General features: G+C 34.7%; 1 protein-coding gene across 1 annotated transcript; it reads left to right on the forward strand.

Moving 5' to 3' along the window:
• The first annotated feature begins 334 nt into the window (after positions 1 to 334).
• Positions 335 to 18,724, forward strand: LOC149491374 (protein scabrous-like). Its single transcript, XM_089694346.1, has 6 exons — positions 335 to 563; positions 9,504 to 9,663; positions 10,272 to 10,439; positions 15,905 to 16,342; positions 16,612 to 16,812; positions 17,519 to 18,724. Exons 1-6 carry the CDS (start codon positions 394 to 396, stop codon positions 18,233 to 18,235), a joined length of 1,854 nt encoding a protein of 617 aa, XP_089550472.1. The 5' UTR covers positions 335 to 393; the 3' UTR covers positions 18,236 to 18,724.
• Positions 18,725 to 19,302: the final 578 nt, after the last annotated feature.

The following is a 19,302-nucleotide window of genomic DNA, read 5'->3' on the forward strand; positions in this document are numbered from 1 at the left end:
TACCTATAATTTTGAATCATATTAAAATAAAAGCATGTTATTCTTATTGCAGCGAACTCAGGTAAAAAAGCTACCTAAACTTAAAACTGTGCAAAAATTCTGTACTAATTACACGAGAAGCCTTAATATTCACCTTAAATTCAAAAAGTAACGTTCAAAAAAAGGAGATACGATCATAATTTCTACGCGTTGTCAATAAGGTTGTGATTGGGGCGAGTTATGAAGGCTTCGCTTCAGGCTGGAACAACTGTTGAACGCATCTGCGCTTTGGACGCACAGCCCTAGTGTATTAATAAGGCTCAAGAGCGGTCGCAACGCATTCGCGCAGTAGCTACCGGCCGAGGTGCACGTACACCCCTAGCGGATTGTATCGGTACTAACTTGAGCGCGAAAATGAAGTGCTTGAACATTTGTGCGTTTTTAATATTATGTTTATGGACTGTGAATGGAGCTGAGATGCAGTTCAAGCAGGAGATGAAGGCGATGATGGAGCAGATCGAGAGCCTGAAGAACATGCACCAGTCTGATATCTCCAAGTTGAAGAAAGAAATTGAAGAGCTCAAGTAAGTTTAATTGTAAAAATTAATTATAAGTTCAAACATTCATTTTTAATAGTTTTATGTTTTAAATAATTATCTTGATTGTAATCCTTGTTTTTTCTACTCTATAAAACGCGTCGCGACTCTTTTATTATAATGTATCGATGCTGCGACGTTTAAGTGCCACTGCGACTTGCTTTGATATGCAATTTTTTTTATAATTGGACGGCAAATTTGTTTTATTTTCTTTTTCCAACTAAGCATCAATTATCATATCATTATTTATTTTTTTGTATTTTTTAAACACTTTATAAAAGTACATATTTTTATTTGAGCGCCTATTCATTGGTTACTTATTAAATAAATTTATTTTCTTTTATTTATTTAATTAATTCAAATTTCAATCAAATTTCTGAATTTAATTTCTTTATTTAATTTAAATATTGATTATATGTGTTCAATATTTTGTAAACTTTTTCCATGTTCATGATTTATTTTTCCATTCTTTTTAAATGTAATTTGATCATGTATTATTAAAATTGTTCGATTATAATTTAAAAATAATATTATTGCGTAAAATAAACTTCTTCGATTTTATCTGACAAAGTTATTGGCCGGTCTAACCTACCCTTTTACATGGATAATATAAAAAATACATTTAACCTTTCCTTGCAATGCAGTTCTAATGCATAGCGTGTAGAACAAAGTAATAAAAATAACTGCGTTAAAAACAACCGACTTCAAAAACAGAAAAGTAAAAAATAAAAAAGATTTGATATTATTAATTACTACATATTATTTAGATGTGCTTTTTACTAAAAAGGTTTGATGTCGGTGCACGGGCTTAATACTAAGTGCTTAATGTTTGGCACCGACTTCAAACCTATTTAATAAATAGCACATCTAAATAATTTTTCTTTAAATAATTTTCTTTTCTGTTTTTGAAGTCGATTGTTTTTAACGCAGTTATTTTTATTTAATACTTTTTAGTGTATTTTTCAACACGAATCAAACGAGCCCAATGTCGATAAAGTTGAGTCAATTTATTACTGAGTTCCTATGGCCACCTTCCGATTCCATCATCAAATCAGCTCTATGTCATGATAAATAATGTTTCATCGCTATCCAATTTACATACATACGTATACAAAATTTCAGCTCAATCGGTTACCCGGGAAGTGAATCAAAGTTACTTGCTACATTTCAATTAAGTCATCGATTACAGACAAAAATGGCTCATAAAATAAAAACTACTGGGCCTATCCGAATAAAATTTTTATGGGACCAATTCGACACCATCCCGCATCGAACAAAAAAAGAATCACGTAAATTGGTTAAGAAACCTAGGAGTAATCGGTGTACATACATACAAAAAAAATTATACCAGCGGAATTGATAACCTCCTCGTTTTTTTTGAAGTCGGTTAAAAACAGTAATAAACAATACTAAAAGCAGGTTTTAACAGGTATAATTTTTACCATAAACTAAGCTTTTAATAAATTGTTAGGAATCTACTGCAATAAAAATTATAAATGCAAAATTTATTACATACTTACCTACCTACTGTTGGATAAACGCGACTTCAATCGTTCATCGTTGTACCTGTGGTTGTACTTTGTCTTAACTTGCTTGTATGGTGAGATGATTTTATTGGAAATAATTATTTTTAATGTAAAAGACGATTATAAAAAAAATATGATAATTAATTTTACTTCTGTTAATGTTCATTTCGAGTCAGAAAATGTGTAATCCGAAATACTCGTACCTACTTCATACTAGCAACAACACGCTTATCTCAATTTTACAGAGTTCTCATGCTAAGTATTTAAGGCCGTATTCAGAAAGAAAGCTCGAAACTTATAAGCGCTTACCGGCGCTTGTCAGCGCTGGTTCGTTCTACACAAAGGAAGCCGGTTGAAACTTGAAGCAGACCAAGACAAATTATTTTATATGGCAGCGCCCAGCGCTGAACAGCGCGTGTTGAAGCTTGTCGGAACTTGTCTGCGCCGTTCAGCGCTTATCGGGTTACCAGCGCTGACAAGCGCCGATAAGCGCTTATAAGTTTCCAGCTTTCTTTCTGCATACGTCTAAAAGTCGGATTACTGATGTAGGTACTCCCGACGAAGTTATCACTTGCATACGTTGCCCACTCTATGTCTGCTCATTACAGATTATGCAAAAGCTCAGTCTTAAACTGAATGTTACATGAATGTCTTTTTAATAGAATGCTTGTTAATTAATAATTATTATGTGGGGTTAAACAAGGTAGTTGTGAAAAACTATTTCATTAACTTTAGATTTTAAAGATTTGTTTTTGAATTTTATTTAAGTTATTGAACATGTATCATTCGAGCGCGTGGCATTCCACTTTACTTTTATAAATAAAAAAAATCTTAATCTTTACATTATTGAACCAAAAAAATAAAAAAACCCAGCTCGTCATCTAGCACACTCCCAAATCCTAGAATTACCGGCGCGAAGGTTTCGTACCTGATTGTGGCCCATCGGGGGGGCCGCAACTTTTGAATGGGCCATTGAAATCATCGTTTAAGATAATATAATAGCATAGATGTTTGATATTTGCACCAGAACTGCCATTCGCCTTACATTCCCTAATTCCAAATAAGATGATTACCTGAGTAAACTTTATAGACGCTTTACTCAGATATGCTGATGTAAGTTTTAGATGCGTACCTATTGATATTATACAAATAAACCTCATTGCGCATTCAATAATTTTAGTTACAGTCGTGGATAATCCATTGCATTTAATAGAAACTCCTACAAATTAGATAACAGTTCATACACACGGAGCTATCAAAGGTAGGACATCATTTTATCAATCCAGTTAATGATATGCATTGTAGGTATATCCGAACGTTTGTCTTTACTCTGTTCATGAATCCGTATTAATACCGCATGGGAGCGTACGCAAAATGCTTTGCTTTAGTGCATATTATTATCGTCCGGAATTCGGTTGGTATTTGATCGTAGCTTAAATATAAACTGATTTTCTCCGTTTTGTGCGGTTCACTTTATCAGTAGGTACTCTACATGTAACTTTTTGCGAAATAAAACACTCACGTTTTTAAACTGTAACTTATGTTTGAGTTCCCACTAAATTATTTATAAGCCTCAAAGGCATCTCACACGTGAAGGTTTTAGCAAACGTAAATATTTACTTCTTTGTCTCAACTGGATAACTTCATCGAGTCAAATGATACGCTCCAAGAAACTTTGTTCAAAGTAAAATTGTGGGTTATTGTTCACTCTTTGACTCGGCAGATAGAATTGAAGATAAAACATTACCAAAAATTGCGTTCTCCAAAAAGCCAACGAGTGGAATTAAAATCTAAACGGTCTTAAGGGCTTCTCGAGTCATATTCGCGAGATTTGAAGTTTGTCAAGGCGTGCCGTAATACAAAACTTGTTAAGTAAAAGTGGTGTTTCGAGACTGCGGAATAACAAGGGCCACTCATTGAGAACCAGGCCATTGGATCAGCGCGATATTTTTCTCGCCTTCCTCGGGGGACTTACTCGACGTTCACGTTACTTTCGTATCCTTGATGTTTGAATTACGGCACAAGAGTTAAGCGTAGGACTTGATTCTGCGAATGAAAATATTATTTATGATATTCTTTTAAGATGAAAAATGTTCTTACTTTCTAGACTCGATGAATAAAGATAGTTGAGCCTTTCTCGTTTATATTAAGAGTTCTTAAATATACTAACAACATGAATTTTTAGATGTTTTGATCGTAGTTCCTAAAATATTATCTAATGTTTAAATAAGCCAGTTTAACTTTATTCTGATATCTATTATCAAAAAGTGGAAGTCGGTACGAAATGTGTTTCTTATGCTACAAAATTAGTTTGCATACTTGAAATACAATATCGCCAGGTGTTTGCGCTTTGTACCTGTGTCAATTCTTATTTCGTTTTATTTTCTACTAGCTATTGCATAGATGCACATCCCAGCAGCCTAATCGCACACATTGATATTGAAATGTATTTATCGTAAAAATAAAAGAAATTAATACAACCAGTTTCCTTTGCCATTTCAATATATTACCCATACATACTTTAGTCTATACATACGGGTCAAAAGGTATTATTTCATTAAAACATTAAACGTTTCTATGCTTTTGACATCGACATATTCCCCTTTCCACGTATTTATACTTTTAACGAACAAAGCTTTCAGGTAAAACATTTTATACCAAAGCTTTGTAGTTCTAACATGTTGCATTCGACGTTGTTGTCAAAAAATTCGGAAATTGAATGGTTGAAATATTTTACAAAAGAGTCGGTGATACTCGGCATTGGTGGAATTGCTCGTGCGTTTGATTGGCATAATAATTAATTGTTCATAAATGTTGTAATTTGTATACAAACTTTTTGTGGAAATCAAGTCAAAAACTAGTGCTCGTAATGCTGGCGATGGGGGCGAGCATCTGGCTCTAATGGGATGTTTATTTATATCCCTAACGGAAGTAATATGCTACGGGCACACATCCGGCAGGCGCAAATGGCGTGTGCGCGGGTAAAATTAAAAAAGAACACCCACCCATCGACCCGCTTGATTATAATTATTATGGTCATGATGTAAATTTGATCGCAATTTAGTCGGGAAGTCCGGGACCGTTGTAACTAAATACGATATTGCTTAACTCAATAAGTATTTAGCTTAGCTTTAACTATGGCGACAGCACCTTGCAACGTCTTTATTTAGAACGATTTTTTGCTTGAATTATGTGGAAATGTGCTCGATCAATCTAAATAGTAATTTTGCAAAAGCTCTACTTAAAGTAAAGGAAAATCTTTTTACTTTATTTTTAATATAGTTGCATTATGTAAACATGTATTGCATATAGTGGTAAATAACGTAATTTTGAAACAGGCCACTGAATGTATATTTATTATGCGGTCATGCCCATGGTCAATTAGGGTCTTTCGAAAACATTTTCTAATTCGTAAAAGAAACGGCAGGTGCAGAAGTTTTGGACACCATTTGGTCGACGCAAGATTAGAATTTTTTATTCGGCCACGTGTCTGTCACGGGAAAATAGACCCAATCGCTTTACCTCTTAGTCTATTAGATATCAAATTCCGTAATTTAGAGCATGAATAAACTTAATAGAATGGAAGATAAGAAAGGTGAGCCACGGGCCAATGTGGTCTGCCATCTGCGAGCGATTTTGGGTCTTCTTGTTATCAATATACCTGCTCATTTTGTAGGTTTCGATTTTAATAGTTTAAACGGCGTTCGGTTCCGTGCGGGTGATATAAGGGTTATATTATTCAATTTTTTATACTTTTTTTTTGTTTCTAATGCCCTCAACTGACATATGGTGTACACATCTGCTCTTAGAAATATAACAACAAGGTGCAATAAAGAATGCGGATAGCTTTTAACTGCTTAAACATAGCAAATAGGTATGTACTTAGAGATTTCGGTCTTATACAAGTGGAATTATATTTCACAGATTTGTTTGAAAGTTCGTTAAATATTAAAGAATACAAATGATGCGAGTTGCATACATAAAGATATATATTTTTGTGATTAACTTTTAAAACGTTGTATTTATCCACATACATATTACATTTTTGGTTTTATTTCAATCAGCGGTCTACAAATACTGTTGCCACAATAGCCACCGTATTAACAAGCCTAGGGTGCAAATTAATTGCTATTCAAATGTCCTTTCAATGGACACAATTTTAGGATATAAAGAGCTATTCAATAAGTCTCTGAGAGGTTTACCGAGCCCAACGTCAATGCATCCAATTTCACTATACGGTTGAATTCTGTCAATGTGATAACTCGAAACCAAATAGGCCTTTGGCATGGGCTTTGTATACTACGATTCGTTATAATAAGAACAGCTTCATTCAACTATTGTCCGATCAGAATATTAACTTTTGCCGTATATAAGTATTTAGGCGGTTTATCTAGGTACATAGTGGTTGCGGTGTATACGTTGAAAGTATATTAAACTATTTCACGTGTCATATTTACTTCATTCCAATTTTTTTGATAAGATTAGAAATGGTAGGTCGATATATCCTGTATTTTGTTTGCTTAACCAACTTCTAAAGAGGCGCGTTATCGCACGTCATTCATACAATATTTTTGAATCAAATTATTAAAATTTTTAGTAAAAAAATATATACGGCAGGTGTTTATCGATTGATAAAGGTTGGTAGAAGTAAGAAATGTAAATAGTAAGCGAATAAATAATACTCCATACGACAAAAATAACGCGACCTCATCCATCTAGAATTTGTGACCCCGTCAAGAGATCGGCAACACATGCTAACCTGCACGATTGATGCAAATTCTCACGAGTCGCATTATTTTTCTACATTGAATCCATAATATATGACCTTCTCTGAGCAAAGACTAAAATTTTATAACCACCTTTGAGATGGAATAAATATCATTTTAAACGGTATTTTTCCATCGACGAACGCAAAGTTTTCAGTGCATTTTAAATTATTCAAGAAGATAGAATTGTTACCGTACTTAATTACTTAAATAAGTAGTAAACGACGAACCACTGCGCTTGTTAAGCCTGTTCATACAACTTTATTGGCCTTTTATAAGATACTAGCAATTCCCTGCGGTTTCACCCGCATAGATAGCGATATCGTTACAGTGAAAAGTCTACTATAGGTCGGACTATAGGTTTAATTTTAAATCACATGAAAATCACCTTTACCCCGTCCCGCACTACGGCCTTTTTTTTTTTTGTTTTAGTGGGGAAATCTTTCATAGATACCCACGGCCTCCGGGTGAGGGGGTTATGTCGGATTCCTACCGACCAAAACCCCACTGTGTTCCGTCAAGACGCATATTGGTAGAATTCCTCCGTGACCCCCGCACTACGGCCTGCTCGAACAGTATACCTACTATTTTCTGTAGATTGACACTTTTAAAAATTCGTTATATCTTTTGAATGAAATATCCAATTCTTTTCATTTAAAAAGTATTTTGCTGATATTGAAACAGTCTATAATAAAACATCATTTAATGGGATAAGGATTAATATATGTGTATGGATAACATGGTTTGATTACTGTCGGCGCTTCTATTTACTTTGAAAACGTAAAAAAGTTGTTGTAGTAACATAACTACTGAAGATGGACATATGGTATCGCGGACTTTCTTGTAGATATTGATCCATTCTATAATATCGTAGAACATTTTTTTGTTCTATCTTCAATAGATTCCGCAGCGCACGCGATGACAGAAGTTTTATTGAGGATTTTTTTACACCTTGGGTTACATTATTGCATTTTTGGTAAGGATCTCTAATTTTTTTGAAAATGCAATATAGCCTATGTTGCTCAGTAAAGATGCAGCTTTCTAATGGTGAAAGAATTTTTGAAATCGGTCCAGTAGTTTTTGCGTGAAAACCATACATACATACATACATACATACATACTTACAAACTTTTCCTCTTTATAATATTAGTATAGATTTAAATAGAACCTCTCTTCTCTTCTCTCTCTGGCAAAGTAGTATATTGATCAATGTTAATTTAAATATGATGGTGTAAGTATCATAATACTAACTACATATATATATATATATATATATATATATATATATATATATATATATATATATATATATATATATATATATATATATATATATATATATAAAGTCATAACTTTCATGCTAAAACATTGAATAAAACAATTATATAATTTTTATTTAAATCGTTGAACAAACCAAGTGAAAAGTTTGAATCGGATTGATGTAAGTTTCACTTTATATAAGAGATAGCTCCATAACAAATCTGTATTGAAAAATTGGATCGTCAGAGTTGCGACTCTTCAATTTATTCGCGTAACGCTATAGATTTCAATTTATAACTTACCCTCAATTATGAACATTAAGCCAATGAAATACTTCTGACTGCTAACTGCTTGTATAAAACAGAAACAATATTTGCTCTCGAGATTTAATTCATTGTTTATCTTGTCTGCCAGTGAAGATCGGGTAAATAAAATATCGATATTAAAATATACAGTTATAAGGGCAATATGAAGGATGAAGAGAGATTTATAAAGGTTAACGAAATCAAAGGAATTTCAGATTTTAAACTGATAAGTGGTAACGGTCACTTGTAATGTCCCTTTAGCAATTATTTACGTCTTAAACCCCTTATATTAAACTAATAAATGCGTAACGTATTTGCCGGTGCCGGAGGGGGTGCGCAGGAGACACGGTGTCCGAGAAGCGTTCTTGCATAACACTATATATCCTGTTCCGTTAGAAGAATCATTGAAATAATTACTATTTCCCCTCCGCTTTAGTTTGTGCGTGGTTTATACATGTATTCCTAAAAAAATACTTTATATTATATGCAAATGCAAAACGTCCACTATTAAATACTCAATCATTTTTCCCTCTATTAAGCAATTCAATTTGAATCCCAAGTTAAGCGTAAGAAATACGTACGTGTGCAATTCAAATAACATAATTTCAGGTGCAATGAATTGTACGTGATGGATACGAGTGATTTACGGGAAAATTAAATTTCCCTCCGTTGAACTAGTCTGCTCGAAACGTCCATCGTTGACCCGAAATATGATAGACATGTGATCCCATTACATATGACACCGACTCATTTGTATCTGCACTCTGAAATTGCACTGGATTTTTAATTATAATGGCTTTATAATATCTACTCAATTAAAAATGAAAAATGAATGTCGACATCGGATATCTGAGTACGTTAAATTGTGCATAAACGAAGCGTTAATACTTTAAAATAATCATGATCATAAATAAATAAAAAACACTTTATTGTACAATGCACAGATATAAAAATCATCTACATTTTTACAATAGTTTTAAGTTGCGAATAGTTTTATCAATGAGCTGAGCGAATGACCCTGACCTGACATTTACCACTGTATCCTGAATCTAACCGAAGATAAATTTCCAGACAACACCAGACTCCGACTGATAACCACGAGCAAAACGAACAGGCAACTCTGCAATGGGCGAAGGCTTCCATGAACGAGCTTCGAGTGGAGATGCGTGAACTTGGCGAGAGTGTCAACAGCTCGGCCCTTTTGAAACACCTTCACGTCATGCGGAATGAGGTAAGATTTCCTACAAATTCTTTAGAGATCCTACAAATGCTTTACGCCACAAAAATTCACTATACAACTGGATACATAGAATGCAAAATAGCAATACAGATAGTCTAGTTGGTAATTCGTTTATAAAATATTCATATACAAGAATTACTCTTAGAAAGACGCATCGAAAACTCAATTTTAAAATAATAACACAATTAATAAGCGCTAGTCTGCTCTAGCGAGGAAACATTAATGCAAAATTTCACCCACATCGCCCTTCCGGCTCGTAACTGTGTTATAATGATATTACGGCGACAAGCTAACAAAGTTGTTCACTAGGTACGCTTCTAATATACATGCAAACTGATAACCGATAACTACATTACGTGATTAAGAATTGATCTTATGACAAACTATATATTTAAGATGTATAAGTTAACAACTCGTTCGTTTTTACGCTTTCTTTATTTTATCACTTTTTAAGACATAGGTAATTTATCAGATGCGCTATTCAGAACTACGAGATAGCTCCTAAATATTTCTGTATTACGAGTGTGTCATAAAACGCCGTACATAGTAATTTATGTCGCTACATTTTACAGCTTCGTAAAATAGCAAATTTGTTACAGCTGAAGCAAGCTTTGACGGAGGCTTCCGATTTGGTGCAGCTCACCAAGACCCAAGAAACTAGGATTGACAAGTTGGACAGCGAAGTTGGAAGACTTAAATATGAAAATCAGCAAATGAGGGGAATGATCGCCCAGCTGAGGACTCAAGTCGGAAAGCTTTCTAAAGAGGTCAGTTGAAACATATCCTTTATTTTTTTTTAGACAAGTTACAGTGCCTCGTATTTTTTATGTTTATACAAAACCAATATGTCCTTTGAATTCTATGAACAGTGTCACGTCGTTACCGATTTCGCTCAGTACTTTATCGTGCAATTAGAAATTAAAATCTCGTACTTCTGCAAATGTAATGTTAACACATCGCCCTGCTTTAAAATCTAGTCACGAAAAGCGGTCTTAAAAATTAAAGAACAATTATGAACATATATTCCCGAGCTCCCAGCATAGCAATTGCACTCTCGGAATAATGCAGCCAGTGAGGTTGTAGAAAATTACCACGTAGATAAGTATACGAACTCGGCTGTAGTACCTCGGCTCTAGTTGGAATATGCTCGTAACAAAAGTTGGGCACTCGTATTTTACGAGCCTCAGCTAATAGGACACAGTCCGCGATAAGATTAAGATGAATTAACGTGAATTTTGGGAAAATAAAACTGTAATCATCGTCTCATCATTAATTTGTTTGGGACTATACTTATAATTCCATTATTACTAAATGAAATACATTGCACTCAATGTATTACTCAACAATCTATATCATTATAATGATTGTAATTCTTAATTGTATGATTAACTGAAAGCACTTTGATTAATTAAAATGAGTATATTCATGTTAACTATGGTCGAATTAATCCATATGTATTGGCAGTCTATTCAAAGAGATAAATACATCGAATTGAACTTTTGAATACAATGTGACATGGGTTCTCTCTTTCATTAAATAATTTCACGGTTAGTCGTCCAGCTCCCGTACTTCTGTCTACTTTTTGTAAATAAATAATTAATTTTTGTTCCCACGGGTAAAATTCCCTTCACGGCGAATTCTGAGAGTACAAGAGTGAATTGCATATTCAATTTCTTCACTCATAATAAAATTACTTCCACAGAAGACGTTTGTAGTTTGTACAATCCCGAGGATCCATTCACGGACCTGTTCTTAAGGAAATTAAAATAGTACATTTATGATATGAGACTCGTGCATTAGCGATGCAGGCTTTTATCCCTCGCCTATTGATGAATGCATGAACAAATATTTGAAGCGGATTCGCGAAATTATAATATTTTTCTACGGAGAATATGTTACGAAATACTTGACGAGATGCAGACGTTTGGCCGTTATTTTTCAACGAACGCTATGTGAAATGTTCGTTGGAATAAATCGTGATGTTCGATGCGTTTGCGATGGTTTAATGGTCGGGCATTAAGGTCGAAGATTTCAGAGTTAGTTAGTAACAGGTGGAGCTCGGCTTCACGCTTGCTGGACACGACCGTTGGCAACCGTCACACCCACGCCTCCTAGCTTTTCATGCGAGCCCACAAAGGAATAAGGGAGTATATATCACTCCACATGGCTCCAATAATTGCAATGTTCCCAAACCGATACGCGGGCTCGACCGCTACTTTATACAAATCTTTGTGAAACCTTACACCTGCCTTTGAGTTTTTATCTCGAAGAATTCGGTCAAAGTATAACCGAAGAATTTGGGCACAAAAAAGATTTCATTTGTAATAAAGGATATTGAAAAAACCTGTCATCAAAACGTATTCACCCTTGCGGTTCGCAAACGCAACACGGAAATCCCATTCAATACATGCACAATGGCAATATAAATAAAACGACAAAGAGAGCCGACCGAGCGACGACTCCAATAAAAATTCAACAACTGACCTTTATAATTTTTAAATCAAATACTTTCAATCATTCCAATGTAATTTTTCGCGATGCGAACTGTGGCAACTGCGGCATTCCATAAATTATTCGATACCTAAATTAAATCAATATATTGGATAGGTTAACGTTTGATTTAATCAAGCCTTTTGGTATTAAGAGTTATTTACAAAAACTTTATATCCAAAATCCGTAACAGCTTTTACAAATTTTTTGGATGTTTGCAAAAAATTGAGACCACACCGACTGGGACACAGTTTACACGAAAATCAATCCCCGGCACTAATTAATTAACGTTCGAGATTAACTTTTTCCCTCGCATACGATACGTGCAAATTCACAACAAACAGGTGCGCCCCGTGTGAACAAGCTTGTTCAAATTTTAATTATGTCTTCCCCTATACTCATATACAATCAAACATGATAAGTTAATAACGCATTCTTTTAAAAAGTACATTTGATTACCTACTAAATATGAAAATAATTAAAGAAATTGAAAAAGAATGGAACATTTATGATCTTTCTTTTTATCCAATTGTCATTACTTTTTACAAAATAAAACGGATTCGGATGGATACAGAATCATCCAATAAAGAAAAATCGACTGGGCATAAATAGCTTCATTTCAAAATACTTATTGGCAGGCCAGTCTGCATTTCGATCCGAATTAAGTTCTTCTCGAGTTAAATTTAATGTTAAACGACTAACTTTTACTTGGCGTAAGCTACGAGGTCTCGCTTCGTCTAATTTTCTTGGTTAAAGTGCTAAGGATTCACAAGAATTAATTCAACTTGTTCAATACCGATCGATCAATTTTTCTTTTTCGATATCCTTAATTGAAGAGTCTGTATAAACTTTCCCCGTAATGCCCTTCTCATAACGAGCTTATTGACTTATTTCATTCGTCTTGTAAATTAAATTGAATTAATATGATTTATAAAGAAATACTATATGTAACGTAAACAAAATAATTAACATAAAATGAAATCATGACGGGAGTCATTAACCGCTTTCTTGACCGTCGGCAGGTGTTAAATTCTGATTCCGAAGTTACTCGGTATTCAAGTATATAAAATATTCTATTAAAATTTTACTATCGGAATTTCGTTCTCATCAGATGAGCTAGAATTCATAAAATTAGGATCTAGTTTCATTCTTCCTGCAATTTGGGGTACGTGAATTTTGGAAAAGATAAAAAAGACGTGCAAATATAAAAAGTAGTCGTTACCTGTATAAAATTTCGATTCTCGTTTTAAATTTTATTGCCTAAATATTTGAATTTAATGTGTCTATTATCCAAATTATTTGTGAATCCACAAATTATTTAAATGGAGAAATCCGAGAAGCAAATAGCGCATTATTAGTGTAACAACGCTAGGTTTGAAAATGGTCAATGTAAGCTCATAAAACTAATATCGAGTGAACACCGGGCTGTTTATAGGATTTTATAATTTAGCAGAAGGCAAGAATTTCTTAAAATAAAGGTACCTATTAATATTATAGGCAAACATCTGCCAGGCCTATATTGTATCTATATCTAGAAACGGGGATCTATATCTTACTGGAACACCTGGTCACTTGTTGCGGAGCCTGTTTAACTTGACCTTCGTCACAGCCTGCGATTACGGTGTAGCGCTTCTTATTCTGCTGCTCGAATAGCATTCGAATAGGAACACTATGAATTAAATTTAATGTACAATAACCACATTTGGGGCTTGTCCATATTGTAATGCGTAGTTAACTGAAACTGATGAAATAAAGTCAACGATAAATTTCGCAGCGTAAGCAGGTACAAAATTTATAGGTACGATACTTTCATACGAATAATACTCACCGTTGATGCAACACGTACACATTAAGAATGGTAAAAAAGAAAATAATTACTTTATTGACGATAAAAATATTGAAATATGCATGTGCATTGATGCAAATAATAAAAGACGTAGGAATTAAGCTTTTATAAGTGAGCGTCGGCGGGCCTCAGTGGCCGCGTGGTGAAACCAGTTTCTCGACTCCCCTTAATTATTACCAATGATTTGTAGCAGATGGCCACGGCCATTTCACTTACCTGCAATACCGTAATTATCTATCCTTCAAATTGCTGCGATTGCAATCAGGATACATATATAATTGAGCCAAGCACTTTCGGTGTAATGATGAAAGTTATTTCGGATTGTTCACTGTCATTACCCCTTATACGGCGAAGCATAAAGTTCATCACATAGTTGCAACGTATAAGCTGGTGTATACTAGTTTCAAAATAAACAATTTAATGCCTTGGCATCTCCTTCAAAGTCGCCATCTGTAACGTCACGAGTCACATGTGTTTTACCGCGCTGGTACCGTTATGCAGCTCCATTACCATACTGAAACATACGTTCTTATGAGCGTATCTTTGAACGTGTAAAGTCAAGATTGTTCGTTTAAAGAGAGATATCCATTATACAAAACTTAGACTTACTTTAATCAGAATTAATTAGTTACAATTTCAATAGTAATATTGAAATAGAAATGACTTTTTTTTAAGTTCGGTGTAATTAATATATTTATTTAGAAAGGAATTATATTATTTAAAAAGGAAGAAATAATATATTTATTTACAAATTAAAATAATGTATTAATCTATATTTCTATCAAAGTGCATCTTAAATACGTTTAAACTTAAATTGTAAAATTTAATTGATAAGTTTCGAAAAGTTGTAGAGCGACTAACGACAGAACATCTGCTAGTGCCATACCATTTATAATTGCATAATAATAAGTAGGTACTTTAATAAAATATTTCTTTACGGTACACCAAGCAAAATACAGCTATAACATTTAACAACCTACATTTACATGAATAAAGGAATGTTATCGATAATTAGTGTTTTTTTTGCAAATTGCATAATAACACCAAGTATTAATTGTGAATCAATACTCGTATATTATATTTATTTCTTGTTAACATTTGGAATCATTGTATCAATACTATTCTATATGTAAATCCTCTATAAATTTAACACAGGAGTTAAGATATCCCGCGTCCGAATTTTTACCAGAGGTATATTTTATTCTAAAGCGGTAATTAGTTCGTTTACGAGCTGCGACTATAGATATTTTTTAAACAATAAGGATGCGTTGAATTATGTTTTCACATTTAATAGTGTTATTATCATATTTTAATATTAATGTATAGTCGGGGTAATTAATTTTGACCTATAAGCACATTTAAACCATACCATACTTCGCAATGGCATGGTTTAAATGTGTTTATTCACAACTAGCTTCCGCCCGCGACTCCGTCCGCGCGGATGTCGGTCTTCGCGTGGATGGTTTATTTCTCCATTTTGAGTAACTCTGACAATGACATCTTATAAATATCTATTGGACCCAAATACGGCTAGGCCTATAATAATACGCAACGTGTGTTCGCGGTTCTACAGAACAACGTCTATGGATAAAACTGAAAAATTAAGACAAATTTTTTTCTACGTATTTTTCCAGGATAAAAAGTATCCTATTTTACGCCCAGGATAATAAGGTATAATTATACCAAGTTTCATCGAAATCGAACCGGTAGTTTTCACGTGATGTCTTCACATACAGACAGACAGACAGACAAAAATTTTTTTAATCACATATTTGGGTTTGGTATCGATCCAGTAACACCCCCTGCTATTTATTTCTTCAATATTTTCAATGTACAGAATTGACCCTTCTACAGATTTATTATATGTATAGATATTTAATTGAAACGTTGTTGCAGTTGAAAGCGAAGCAACTGGACGAGATGAATATGGGTAACTACAACGAAGTTTTGGAGCACGAGAGCAAGAGAGGCCACAAAATACGGCACAACAAAATGATACATACTCAGATCTCGCGGCTGGCGCGCAGCCAGGACCAACTCGACGCGTACCAGCAGAGCCTGCAGAACCAATTACTGGACGTTCAACGACGTCTCGACCGCATCGAGGAACCCAACTGGAACCTAATTACGGCCAAAATTGAATTCTTCGATCTCGAGACTAAGTCGCTGAGAGAGCAATTGAAAAATGTATCGCAGAAAATATCCGATTTCGATAAAGTCCACGCATCCCTATTAGAGCTGCGGGAGGACGTCGAGAGCATTGAGAACAAGGTCGACAAGACGATCCCGGAGTTCAGGAAGGAGATATCAAAGTTGGATATTAGTTTTGCTCAGGTGAGCTTATGACATTTTTGATTTTACTCATTTTAACTTCCTATCGATATACTGAAACCGTTCAGTTAGAATGTTCTTGAGCAGAATCTTAAACTTATTTTAACTATATATATTGAAATGTAGTATTTGTGTCTAATATTTATCCTTTAAAATTTTGGATTTTGCTTAATGAAATATTTTTTTAAAAGATCGTTAAAGTAAAACACATACTTGTTTAATTTTCGTATACTTTCCAACAAATCAATGTCTAATTCCATCATAATGTTTAGTTGCATGCCGCGACTTCGTACCTGCGCGAGAACCAAGAGAACATGAAGCAGAGCGTGAAAGCGATCGCCGTGAGCGTCAGCAACGTCATCGACCGCTCGGAGCTGGAGCGGCTGCAGATGAACAAGCTGAACGACTCCATACTCGACCTCAAGGCCTCTGCCAAACAACACTTCTACCGCCTCAATGATCACATCCTGAAGGTACGTTTCAAACAATTTTATAGGTGAAGAGTTTGGTGCCTTTTTGCTGACGTTACATCAGTTTGGTGATAGTAAATTATAGATTAGTTCAGTTTGTATTTGCTGGATGTCGGTTCTATTCAATTATTGATTGGTAGTATTGGTTCAAAATTAGATCAAACTTTGGACTTGATTTAAATATTAATTTAACTACTTAATTAGGTACTGTAATTTTTGCTTCGATAAATGTTTTAGAATTAACGGTTATTAATATTACGGTCAAATAATTACGTATTGATGTTTGTATTCAACTGAGCAGCCATTGATCCAAATTACACAAGTTCCGCTCTAGCTGAGGGAACCCTCTCTCGTGCACAAACAGAGAGGTATCAATATGGCAAAGCACACAAAGTCCTCTCAGTAACACAACCCGAAGCTATATTCCTGATATATTCCACTATTTATAAAATTTGCTTGCACAGCGCTGTTTATATTTGCTATTGCCAGCCATGCCGGCAAATATAAATAAAGTGCATGTAAATAATAAATGCAGAATTCAACTGTCCCGATTGGCTCCATTTTATTTGATTCGAATGATTGAATATTCGAATATTACATTTCTTTTATTGACTTTAAAAATAAATACTTTCTGTAAATATTTGATGTCGCATTCGATAAACGATTTTAGTATTTCCGCGTTAACAAAAAATAATTTCTATTGCTCTAGAGCGAGGCTACGCACGTCGATTCGAACTACACGGAGATCGTGTCTCTTCCCGAGCTGATGGGAGAAGTGAAGGAGTTGCAACCCGTCGAACGTGAGTACGAGGATCTGGTTAAACAGCTGCCTAAGGATTGCTCCAACGTGACTGGTCCCCCTGGAACCTACCTGATCCACCCCGGCAACACTCCCGTGGACACCTGGTGCAACAACGGCACTACACTTCTCCAACGTCGCTACAACGGCACGGTCGAATTCAACAGGAAATTCGATGAATACGTCCAGGGCTTCGGCGACGCTTCTTCTGAATTCTGGCTCGGTCTGCAATCCATGCACGAGATCACCGCCGACAACTGCTCCGCCATGAGGATCGACATGACCGACATCTACGGCAGCGTTTGGTACGCCCAGTACGACCACTTCTCCGTCGGCAGCGCTGATTCCGGTTTCGTGCTGGAGGTGAGCGGCTTCAAGGGCAACGCCAGCGACGCTTTCGAGTACCAGAACCACATGGAGTTTTCCGCCATCGACCGCGACCGCGACATCTCGAACACGCACTGCGCCGCGAACTACGAGGGCGGCTGGTGGTTCTCGCACTGCCAGCACGTGAACATCAACGGCAAGTACACGCTCGGCCTCACCTGGTTCGACTCCGCCCGCAACGAGTGGATCGCCGTCGCCACCAGCGAGATGCGTATCTTCCGCAAACCGGGATGCGCTTAAATTACAAATCACTCGACCGATATATTATTCCGCACATACGCAACGCTTGTGCTGTAGTCTTAAATGTTGTATTATGATAAATCATACCAAAGATAAGCTAGTAAGCGAGCTACTCTATGTATGTTCTTAAGTAATTCTCGAAGAAAGCTCTTAGATTTATGACTGAATTATTTCGCCTTATCTTGTGTTAAGAATGTATTATAATTTGCGTATGCAGGTATAATTTAATGAACCTTTCTGTACCGACTATGGTACCGACTCTCCGGCAGCAAAATTATTTTCGCGTAACTACCGTCTCATTCCCGTAGTTACAGTATTAGTATTATTTTTATTCGTAAATTTTTTCTTTATGTAAAAACTGTATACTTTAGTCAAATAAATTATGTTATATTTATTATTAAGTGATTAATTATATTTAAGATTTAAGCATAAAATGCATGTACTGATTATATCTATACATATATATCTCTGTCGCTTCAAACCAGTGTATCTTTTAAGTTTTAACATACATTTAAAACTCATTTATACATTCCGTTAGTCAAGTGTGTACATATTTTGTTATTATATTATGTTAAATATTATTTTGTAGTTATCTAAATTATTAGCTCTAAATACAACTCACCGATTATTGAATATTTTGCCGCTGTACTTAATTACATTACTATTAATTACGTTTATTATTTTATGGAATATTTAGAGTAGTTTGATGTGTCATATTATTAATGTATCTTCAAATATTGTAGTGGAGTCATAACTAATACACATTGTGACCTATAACTTGCATTCCGCAGATAATAATCAATTTAAAGTTAAGAGTAATATAATATACCAAATGTAACCGAATTGCACCGAACAATGGATACCGGCGTCGACTCTTACTAGGCGTTTAGAATTATAATATAAATTATCTCGATGTTAAAATCTCGTAGAAAAGCTGTACCAATGGATTTAGCCAAATAAAAGTATCAAAATATATAGCATTTTATTTTACAACCCTAATCCAAAAGAAATTACATAGTGCCTACTTAACATTCGTAAATGAGAACTGATGATTTATTTTAAAATTT

This window comes from Colias philodice, chromosome 1, assembly GCF_061535455.1.
Source record: "Colias philodice isolate Cphi_HAF_F1 chromosome 1, ilColPhil1 Martin Lab GWU primary, whole genome shotgun sequence".
Classification (NCBI taxonomy): domain Eukaryota; kingdom Metazoa; phylum Arthropoda; class Insecta; order Lepidoptera; family Pieridae; genus Colias; species Colias philodice.